The sequence below is a fragment of the Diadema antillarum genome, unplaced genomic scaffold, assembly GCF_040938485.1.
Source record: "Diadema antillarum isolate AM-2024a unplaced genomic scaffold, OU_Dant_1.0 seq00000718_RagTag, whole genome shotgun sequence".
NCBI classification, from domain to species: domain Eukaryota; kingdom Metazoa; phylum Echinodermata; class Echinoidea; order Diadematoida; family Diadematidae; genus Diadema; species Diadema antillarum.
In genome coordinates this window covers 981,019-992,224 of record NW_027271622.1, presented here as the reverse complement: position 1 = coordinate 992,224, position 11,206 = coordinate 981,019, and the positions used below count along the sequence as shown (strand labels likewise).

General features: G+C 41.3%; 4 protein-coding genes across 4 annotated transcripts; all 4 read left to right on the top strand.

Annotated features, from left to right (window-relative positions):
• Positions 1-756: 756 nt before the first annotated feature.
• On the top strand, positions 757-1,776 carry LOC139737995 (trace amine-associated receptor 8b-like). The gene has a single exon (XM_071648661.1). The coding sequence runs from the start codon at positions 757-759 to the stop codon at positions 1,774-1,776; it is 1,020 nt and encodes a 339-aa protein (XP_071504762.1).
• Positions 1,777-1,789: 13 nt separating this feature from the next.
• On the top strand, positions 1,790-4,146 carry LOC139737994 (allatostatin-A receptor-like). The gene is made up of 2 exons (XM_071648660.1): positions 1,790-1,794; positions 3,057-4,146. Exons 1-2 carry the CDS (start codon positions 1,790-1,792, stop codon positions 4,144-4,146), a joined length of 1,095 nt encoding a protein of 364 aa, XP_071504761.1.
• A 4,151-nt stretch (positions 4,147-8,297) lies between these two features.
• LOC139737993 (trace amine-associated receptor 7a-like) lies at positions 8,298-8,804 on the top strand. Its single transcript, XM_071648659.1, has one exon. The coding sequence runs from the start codon at positions 8,298-8,300 to the stop codon at positions 8,802-8,804; it is 507 nt and encodes a 168-aa protein (XP_071504760.1).
• Positions 8,805-9,870: 1,066 nt separating this feature from the next.
• LOC139737992 (allatostatin-A receptor-like) lies at positions 9,871-11,028 on the top strand. The gene has a single exon (XM_071648657.1). It carries the CDS (start codon positions 9,871-9,873, stop codon positions 11,026-11,028), a length of 1,158 nt encoding a protein of 385 aa, XP_071504758.1.
• Positions 11,029-11,206: the final 178 nt, after the last annotated feature.

The following is an 11,206-nucleotide window of genomic DNA, read 5'->3' as shown; positions in this document are numbered from 1 at the left end:
ACATCTCATATAGAAGCCATTCACATCAATGTCTACAGGAAGGGCGGGATGAAAGTCGATCATACCACAAGTCACTAAGGCAGTAAACTATGCCGGTCTTTTAATCCTAATAAAGGCAACCAAAAGATGGCAGAGCATGTCTTCTGGAGTTTTATTGATTTCTTTCTAATGACAAATGAAGATAACGCTAGCTCATGGCATCAAAAGACTCCAATCAGTTAGAATTGAGCAATCGCTCAATAGCTGTACTTAAAATGTATTATGAACTATTGCGCATGCGTAGTCTCACTGACTTGGCTTTCTTTTTTTATTATTTGTGGGGTGTAGATATATATAGCAGAAGGACAGATTCGCATTCTAACCACTGCGACTGATGAGCTCAACCTTACCGGCTAAGTTACTTATTCACAAGCGGGACCAAACAATAATTAGCTCCCTCATCTCACATAATTATTCAGTGGATTCACTTTCAACATCAAGGCTTGAACAAGGCAGAACGCTGTGGCACGAAATCTTCCCATTCCTCGTTGGACAACATTGATATTCACCAGTTACCGTTCCCATATTGTTAAACATCGGCTGGTGGTGTATCTACCATTTCAGACACTGTGCACCCAAAGGAATCTTGACAGAATGACTTCTACCCCACTTCATTCCTCACCCAATCCGTCAGCAAACAATGTTTGGAATCAATCTACATCGAATTTTAACGTCGCAACAGAGCAGTATTCTAAATCCTCCTCTGGTGCTGCGGACATGGTGATTGATCCAGACTGGTCTGTCGTATACGATGGCGACTCATCAAGTGTATCCGTTCAGTGGTCCTGGTTCCCATTTGAGTGGAGTTGGTGGGTAATCCTCCAACTCATCTTTGCCCTCCTTGGAATCGTCGGTAACCTGCTGGTGATGGTGGTCCTGTTCAATGGACGTCGCGTAAGGCGAACCACTGACACACTGATCGGAGCCCTTGCTTCTGCAGACTTTGCAACATCTATTTGTCTCCTACCAATACCACAAATCAACTCTCTACCAAGCGAGTCTTGGCTTGCTGATGTCTACTGCAAAGTCATCTATCCCTCACTTCTTATGTGGGTATCCGTGGTTGCTTCGATTTTTACATTGACGGCCATATCGGTGGAACGATATATCGCGATCGCTTACCCGCTATACTTCAGAAGGACCTTCAGTATCACCCGCACCAGAATCTACATCATCTTGATCTGGGTTACAGCCGTTGCCGTCAACAGCTACCAGTTCGTGGCTGGGTTTGCCGCCGGCAACACGTGCGTCGTGATGTTTCCGTCGACACTGACGCAGAAGTGCGTTGGCGTCTTCGTCTTCGCCATCGAGTTCGTGGTTCCAGCTGTCATCATGATTTCGGCTCAGATAGCGACCGCTGTCATTCTCCAACAGCAGACGGCAAAGTTTTCAGAGAGCAAAACGAACGGGAACCGGTCGAATCCAACTGTGAGTCATGTCGTGGCAAGGAAGAGGATTCTGCAAATGCTCTTCATGGTGGCGACGGTCTTCATCATCTGCTGGGGTCCCGATCAGACGTTCTTCTTGGCATTCAATCTCGGACTCGTTTCACCGGCTGTTCTCTACGGAATCGCATATCGAGTGCTTGTCGTGCTGGCATTTGTCAACTCTTGCGCCAATCCGATAATATACACGATCCGATACCCGCAGTTCCGCTCGGCGTTGAAAGACATTTTCACGGGTATTCGAGATTCTCAAAAGGCTTTGTTTGAAATGGAGACGCCATCCGAAAAATAGACTGGTTCTGAAGATGGAGTGAACAAAAAGCCGAGTGACTGATTCACACAAAGGAAATACACTTCTCATTTTTTTTTCATTTTAATTTTTTTTTCATTGATGCTGCACGAAATCCTTTCTGATAACAAGTAAAGCAATATTTTATCTCAATCATTTAATACCCAAAGAGAACAAAATATGAAGTTCCTCGCTCACAGAGCAGAGTTTACAAGGCTCTACTATTGCCGCTGAAAAGAAATATAAAATTTGTTTTCCAAGAACCTGATTTTACTCCTAAGTAACAATCCACCGCCTTACCTCCTGTCCAATGATAGATGCCTTAAACAGAGAGCAAATTACATCAGATCGCAAAAAGTAACTTTCAATGTCACTTTTTTTCCACCTTCAAGTATCGACGTCGTTTGTTGTTGGCAGGCATGAGGAATAATAGCACCAGAGCACTTATACACCAAATTATATTTGATAAAAGTCCTTGAAAGCAGAATGTATCTCAGGCACAAATCCACTTCGAAATGGATATTCCTCCCTTATACTTAGCAATATGAACTTTGTAGGGCTTTTTAGATATTAACACCACTACTACTCCACGCCCTCCATAAAAAGGAAAACAAAAAGTAGTGAAGGAGTGAAGAGAAAATCAAGAAAACTCAGATTCTGTCAATCGTGTGTTCGTTTTGAACAAGTAAGAAAAAATATAAATCGAATTCTTTGCACACAAAAAATGTGCTTTCATTTTATGTCCATTAGCAAGAATTCCCAACTTCATAACTGCAGAGAAAATAATATCTCATATCTGTTTGAGAGTTAGGCGACAAAGCTTTCAGTTTCCAACTCTAGAAGATTTCGTTGGCACTCAAAGGATTATTGCCATTAGCGCTACACGCGGAAAGATTAAAAACGTCCTGGAATGGGTTGTCTGACGCGTTACCTGCAGCAATTCTTAATGGTGAAGGTCGTCGATTATTCAGTAACCTCAAGGAATGTGTGAATTGCAGTTTAAAGGGAGTAATCTGTACAAAAACCACCCTCTTTCACTTCTCCAGTCAAATGCTGAAAATTCTTTACCGAAGTCGGACAGACGCCTGCATGTTTCGCTGACCACTCCTTCTCAAATCAAAAACATTGATAACAAGACGTCCGGTAAGACAGGTGTATGCTCTCATTACGTAACCCTCCATGTGTTACTTTCTTATTCTATTTTTTTATTCTGTAATGGAGATTTGCGCAACTCGAACGAACTGCATTCTTATTGTCTTTGCTTGCCTGTTTGTGCCTTTTAGTTTTGCACAAAATTTCACGCCATCCCCGGCGCCCTTTACAGAAGAACTTGAAGGAATAATCACCACCCTCGAGTTAGAAACAACCGCAGAAGAAGGAGATCTTCGGCCGGTGTGGTCATGGCATCCGATCAGATGGTCATGGAACGTCATTCTCCAGCTGATCTCGGCAATCATCGGCATCATCGGAAATGGGCTCGTCATCGTCGTCGTTTTCAACGGGCGAGTCGACAGAAACTCGACGGATATCCTCATCGGAGCTCTGGCCATCGCGGATTTCTTTTCCTCCGTGTTCATCATCCCACTTCCACAAGTACGTCGGATGCCCCTCACGCCACTGGGCGAATTCTATTGCAGGATGATTGATACAAGCGCTTTCATGTGGTGCTGTGTAGCAGCATCCGTTTTCACCTTAACCACTATCTCGCTGGAACGATTTGCTGCCGTGGTCTACCCGTTCCAGTTTCGTCGCCTCTTCAGCAAGCGTCGCACCATCGCCTACATCCTTGCAATTTGGTTGGTGAGTTTCGCCATTTACATACCGTTCCATATTTTCTTCAAGGAGATCGACGCTGCCTCCCACTTCTGTGTCCTGCAGCGCGGCTCTCCTGGTTTCCAAATGTTTAACGGCTTGTCGTCCGTCATCATCAAGTTCTTTTGCCCGTTCCTGATCATGGTCGCCAGTCAGACCATGACGGCGATAACACTCCAGCGGCAGTCCAGGATTTTCATGAACTCTGCAGAAGGTAAGAACAAGGCTTCTCTTCACCTCCACGTTGCTAGGCGACGCGTCATCGAGATGCTATTGATCGTGGTCATCATCTTCGTGATCTGCTGGGGTCCAAGCCAGTGCGCCTTCCTCCTGTTCAACCTCCACATCATCGGCCCGTCTTACGTCTACAGCCCTCTCAACAGGATCTTCACTGTTCTGGGTTTCTATAATTCCTGTGCCAATCCTATCATTTACACCGTGCGCAATGTCACCTTTCGGTCGGCGGTGAAGAGCATTCTGACTCGCGAAACAAAAGAGAATGTTTCCGTCTTCGGGATTTCTCCCTCTGCCGCGGAGACTGCATCTACTCTGGCTGCTTAGAATGTTAAACCTGGCTAGGGTTCATAAGTGTTTTTATGTCTCTTCGTTACACGTTATCTTTGATTTCATAAAAACTCCACCTGAAAGCATCATGCTTCAGTCAAAAATACTTCTTTATGAATCATAGAATAGGTGTGATATAAGTTGTGCCCCACATCAATGAAAGGGATTAATTAATTCATTCAATGAAACTAATAGTTTAAGAGTTTTATACTTTGAAATTGACTTTTCTAATTGTTTTCTAATTGGTGTCCATGAAGAAAGTGGACCTGATCTTGTTGAATATAAACCTACAAGCCCTGCAATATCAGTTCCTCTATAGATGTCTCACAAGGCCAGATTCATCTGAGCTTTCGCAAAATGGAGAACATGTGATTCACCGGGTTGTTGGTTGTCATTTTCGACAAGTTAGCATAACAACTCATGCACGCTTTTGTAACATCTGGTTGCGTAAGAAATATGAGCTTCGAAAACTGAATACAAAATCTCCTTTTTTTTTAAACACGATTACTTTACGATTTTTCAGGTATTTTTTCTCTTTTTTTTTCGTGTTTATTTAAAGAATGTTGATATTTTTCAGTCAGTCAATTACAAATTGCAGTAGGCCTAATCATTATTATTCCCAATTTATCATCTTGAATTCATCATGTTAAAGTCATAGCGTTGAAAAATGGAAGTTCTCCTCAGTCTTGGGGAAGTATAGATTATATTCTAAAGTATTTTGTTAATAATTTCTTTTTAATATAGCTATGATTGGCAGATAATGGCATTCACAGAATCTGGTTGAGAAGACCATTTCATTTGAGTAGCTAAGCAATCTGTAGAAAGAAAATACCGAAAAAAAAGTATTGCATATAGCTAGATTTTCATTTGGCCATATTTTTGTGATGATCAAGGTATTGTAAAGCAATACAGGTCAAAATGCATTGTATTGCACATGTCCTTTTACTAGAAACAAGGACTGCTCATGTCCTCATTATGCATGTAGGTTTGCTGTGCGTGCGCGCTTTTTTAATTTGCCTTTACAGCTGTAGTCATTTCAAGCAATTAAACTTAAGTCAAAGGGTTTTCTCTATATGTGAAAAAAGTAGCGACTTTTGAAACGCTTTGATGTAAAGCTGTCTTTAAAAAAACATGAGATGTCCTTTATTGTAAAAATTAGATATTACGCATTGTGTACAAATAGATAAAAAAGGTTTCATGTTTAATTTTTAACATTTCCATTTGAAGGCACAAATGCTGTGGTCAATCACACAAGTACTGAATTGTAGATAAATTAGTTTTTGTGACATAATATTCAACAACACTGAGTGATACCTTGTGCTGTGTCAAATTTGTGCAACTTCTGTGAGAAAATAATCTTTGCAAAGACAGCAAAATGGTATTCTTGCCAAACTGCCTATGCATAACTACCTCTGAAGAGTATGTTAGAGTTGTATTTGTATACTAAACCACATAATCGAGGTCTGGGAATCAAGAGTTTACTTATTCATCGTGGTATGTCTTAGTTAGGTGAAAATAATGTGATGTATGAACTAAATAAAACTATAAGGAAGTTTCATTTACAAACTTCCTTACAACAGAAACATTATGTTCTTCTTGTGCTGGGGACTTTGGACAGTGTATGCAACGCTATAAGAGTTTCTATGCCAATCAACACTCAAGACATTCAATGGTTTTAGATTTAAAGTAAAGATTCGATATTGTTATTTGTGTCGAGATGGTAAATAAAACTTTCGTCTTGAATGCTTAAATTGCCTACTTCTAAATATTTCTTTTTCAATTTTTTGATAACACCCAAACACAAAACCACATATTTGCAACAAAATTCCGAAGCCTTTATGGTGTAAAACGTTTCAAAAGGAATGCTTGGATGTAATATCGACACAGTCGTATACCTTGTATTGAAAAAGAACAAAAAATCCATTTAATTTCTGCTACTTATTTTAAATTGTTTGAATGTGGAGAATTAACCTTAAAATCAAAATCATGTTATCTCTCTTTCTTCAAACTGATTCTATTCAAGTATATATATATATATATATATATATATATATGTATATATATATATATATATATGTGTGTGTGTCTGTGTGTGTCTGTGTGTCTGTGTAAGCTAATAATAGCTATAGCTAACATACAGGGGGGGGGGTCGACTCACATTCCAAATCAAAATCAGAAGCACGTTAATATGTGAAGATGTCGACTTTCTACTGCTTGAAGTAAGTGAGTTTGAGGTTCAAGGGAAGGGTTAAAAAATGGCTATGACTTTGCATCATGAAATCAGATAATTTGTTATCATAAGATATTGTAGATATGTTTAAATTTTGTCCTTAGAAAGTGTAAAAAATGCTTAAAAACAAATAAGGTAAAGAAAGAGAAAAGAAGAAGAAAGAGAAAAAGACAACACTTCTCTCCTTGAAATGAATACACACACAAACAACAATATGAAATATACTAAAATTCAAAATGCATATTTCCACTTTTCAAGGAAACAGTGAAACAAATGTTAGTGTTTGTTTTTTTTTTCCTAAAGTCTAAAAATACACAGGAGAAAACCTACGAACAGGTACACACATTATTTTTTTCCCGTTATTCCTCAATCACGTGTAGCGTGTTATTCATCTTTGTGAATTTGTGAATAATGGTTTTGAAAAATACACTTCGAAAGATAGAGGGGAAGAAGAGATCTTTCTTGCCATTATCAAATTGATTATATTCGATGACTTAGATTCAGATATTGGTGGTTAAGGTGGTGGTGGTGGTGGTATGCGCGTGTGTGTGTGTGTGTGTGTGTGTGTGCGTGTGTGTATGTGTGTGTGTTTGAATCCTTCAAAGACTATTCCAAAGGTACTCCATATGGTTACTTCTAATACCTATACCCTCATTGATGTCTATCAATCGAATATTAACCTGATAATTCCTTCCATTCATCCATCTACTCTGTGAGCAGAAATGCTTCGTATTCAGCACAGAGTCGATTCATGAATTATAATGAGCATTCAAAAACACGTAATATGTTTTCATTTCCGAGTTGACTTTACGCAGGATTTCTTCACAAAAGGTCCACTCGAGAGAAATACACCAGAAGTAAGCACTTATCGATTCATTTCACAGCTACTGTGATGTGATTGGTGGTCACAATGGTATTCCATTTCATATTATGCGACGCGAAATAAACACCTCCTTCAGTACTAAAATGCATGCTTTTTTTTTTTTTTACGTTCGCCCTTTTTGTGAATGTTGCGCGTCCTTCCCATGTGCGGAATTAGCCGATAAATCTACAGCTCTCAATACCATAAATACGACGGTTAAGTGAAACTCCCATTTAGAAAGACATCCAGGTGCACTCCGGAGTTACAGACTTAGGTCTCTACGTTTCACATGTCATGTCATGCTGGAAGTACAATCTCAACGCTAAATATCATACGCTCTGCAAAAGTTACAATCATTACTGAATGTTTTAGTCACTGATATTGCTGTTAGACATGAGTCCCTCAACACTCCCATCTGGTTGTGAAGTAGACGAATACCGGATCAAGAATTCTTTTCCCGAAGGCTACGGAGACACTGTTGTGGGAACTGAGTGGTCTTTGTCCCAATATGGCAATGAAGTCTCCAACAGGACAGAGTTCTTCTCCGAAATTCTTGAAGTGGCCGGACCCAAGAATGCACCTGCTGAGTGGTCTTGGTTCCCGTTTCAGTGGACCTGGTGGGTGATCCTCCAACTCATCTTTGCCCTGCTAGGAATCGTCGGTAACCTGCTGGTGATGGTCGTCCTATTCCATCGGAATCGTGTTCGACGCTCCACAGACACGTTGATCGGCGCACTTGCTATCGCTGATTTTGCCACGTCTGTGTTTCTACTACCGATCCCCATCATCAAATCACTACCAAGCAACTCCATGCTCGCAGGTCTCTACTGCAAAGTAGTCCACACTTCGCTTCTGATGTGGGTATCTGTGGTTGCTTCGATATTCATATTGGCAGCCATATCGATAGAGCGATATATCGCCATCGCTTATCCGCTCTAGTTCAGGAGGACTTTCAGCGCAACCCGAACCAGAATCTACATTATCTTGATCTGGGTTGCAGCCTTGGCCGCCAACGGCTATCAGTTCGTTGTGGGATATTCTTCCAGCAATACGTGCATGGTTGGATTTTCCACAGCTCTTGCTCACAAGGCCGTAGGCATCTTCATCTTTACAATCGAATTTGTTGCTCCGGCTGTCATCATGATCCTAGCCCAAATCAAAATGGTTATCGTTCTCCAGAAACAGACGACAAAGTTTTCTGAAAGTAAAACGAACACGAACCGTTCGAACCCCACTCTGAGTCACGTCGTCGCGAGGAAGAGGATCCTTCAAATGCTCATCATGGTCGTGACAGTCTTCATCATCTGCTGGGGTCCTGATCAGACAATGTTCCTCGCACTTCACCTTAACCTCGTCTCCCACTCACTAGCCTTTGGGACCGTTTACCGTGTTTTGGTCATTTTGGCCTTCATCAACTCCTGCGCCAACCCGATCATCTATACCATCCGCTATCCGCAATTTCGTGAAGCCATCAGAAACATTTTTAAAGGTCCTCGCGCCTCTCAGAAGAGTCTTTTCGACATTGAAACAACTCATGAGCAGCAAAAGACGATTAACATCTAGACTCAGACATAGAAAAGGATAAATCTACTGTATAAGATCGTTCCTTATTCAATAACCATGTAACTTCATTTCAGTTGAATTATCGGTTCTGTAGCATTTTTTTTTTCTATACAAAACTTGATAAACATATACATAAGAAAAACAAATCTAGATCCATTACATAACAAATTTATGACGTAAATAAGACGAATTTCTCCGTTGCCTTTAAAGAATTTCTGATACGTTGTATTCTCAACACATTCACACCGTTTGTTGTTGGCACGCATGAGGAATAATAACACCAGAGCACTTATACACCAAATGATATTTGATAAAAGTCCTTCAAAGCAGAACGTATGTCAGGCACAAATCCACTTCGAAATGGGTATTCCTCCCTTGCACATTGCAATATGAACTTTACAGGGCTTTTTAGATATTAACACCACCACTACTCCACGCACTCCATAAGAAGGAAAACAAAACGTGGTGAAAGAGTGAAGAAAAAATGAAGAAAAAAAATCAGATTCTGTCAATCATATTTCCGATCTAAGAATGTAAGAAAAAATATAAATCGAATTCTTATGCCATCAAAAAATATGCTTTCAGTTTATGTCCATTAGCATGAATTCCCAATTTCATCACTGCAGACAAGATAATATCTTCATATCTGTTTGAGAGTGAGGCGACAAAGCTTTTAGTTTCCAACCCTAGCAGATTTCGCGGGCACTGAAAGGAATCACTCCACTAGCGTGAAACGGGGAAAAATTAAAACGTCCTTTAATGGGTTGTCTGACGCGTTACCTGCAGCAATTTTTAATGGTAAAGGTCATTGATTATTTAGTAACTCCAAGGAATGTGTGAATTGCAGTTTAAAGGGGGACATCTGTACAAAAACCACCCTCTTCCACTTCTCCACTCAAATAATGAAAATTCTTTACCGAAGCTGAATAGACACTTGCACGTTTTCCAGACCTCTCCTTCTCAAATTAACAACATTTATAGCAAGACGTCCCGGTAAGACGGGTGTGTGCTCTCATCACGTAACTTTTCGGGTGTTACTTTCTTATTCTATTTTTCTTAGTCAGTAATGGCGATTTGTGCAACTCGCATGAACTGCATCCTTTTCGTCTTTGTCTACCTCTTTGTGCCTTTTAATTTCGCACAAAATGTCACGCCCTCCCCGGCGCCCTTTACAGAAGAACTTGAGGGAATAATCACCACCCTCGAGTTAGAAACAACCGCAGAAGAGGGAGATCTTTGGCCGGCGTGGTCATGGCATCCGATCAGATGGTCATGGAACGTCATTCTCCAGCTGATCTCGGCAATCATCGGCATCATCGGAAATGGGCTCGTCATCGTCGTCGTTTTCAACAGGCGAGTCGACAGAAACTCGACGGATATCCTCATCGGAGCTCTGGCTATCGCTGATTTCTTTTCCTCCGTGTTCATCATCCCACTTCCACAAATACGTCGGATGCCCCTCACGCCACTGGGCGAATTCTATTGCAGGATGATTGATACAAGCGCTTTCATGTGGTGCTGTGTAGCAGCATCCGTTTTCACCTTAACCACTATCTCGCTTGAACGATTTGCTGCCGTGGTCTACCCGTTCCAGTTTCGTCGCCTCTTCAGCAAGCGTCGCACCATCGCCTACATCCTTGCAATTTGGTTGGTGAGTTTCGCCATTTACATACCGTTCCATATTTTCTTCAAGAAGATCGACGCCGCCTCCCACTCCTGTGTCCTCCAGCGCGGCTCTCCTGGTTTCCAGATGTTTAACGGCTTGTCATCCGTCATCATCAAGTTCTTTTGCCCGTTCCTGATCATGGTCGCAAGTCAGACCATGACGGCGATAACACTCCAGCGCCAGTCCAGGATCTTCATGAACTCTGCAGAAGGGAAGAACAAGGCTTCTCTTCACCTCCACGTTGCTAGGCAACGCGTCATCGAGATGCTTTTGATCGTGGTCATTATCTTCGTGATCTGCTGGGGTCCAAGCCAGTGCGCCTTCCTCCTGTTCAACCTCCACATCATCAGCCCGTCTTACGTCTACAGCCCTCTCAACAGGATCTTCACTGTCCTCGGTTTCTACAATTCCTGTGCCAATCCTATCATTTACACCGTGCGCAATGTCACCTTTCGGTCGGCGGTGAAGAGCATTCTGACTCGCGAAAAGAAAGAGAATGTTTCCGTCTTCGGGATTTCTCCCTCTGCTGCTGAGACTGCATCTACTCTAGCTGCTTAGAATGTTCTAATTGGTCACGATTCATTTTTATGCCATTGCACGTTATCTATTATGTTATAAAAACTCTAAATACATGTATTGCATACTGAGCTCAACTAAGTTCCATGAAAGCAACACGGTTCAGTAAACACTCTCCATTTCGAAACATTGAGTTGGTCTAATAGCTGTTGTAACAAAC

Excerpts from the sequence above, each read along its gene's own strand:
- LOC139737992 (XM_071648657.1), top strand. The coding sequence starts at position 9,871 with ATGGCGATTTGTGCAACTCGCATGAACTGCATCCTTTTCGTCTTTGTC.
- LOC139737995 (XM_071648661.1), top strand. The coding sequence starts at position 757 with ATGGTGATTGATCCAGACTGGTCTGTCGTATACGATGGCGACTCATCA.
- LOC139737993 (XM_071648659.1), top strand. The coding sequence starts at position 8,298 with ATGGTTGGATTTTCCACAGCTCTTGCTCACAAGGCCGTAGGCATCTTC.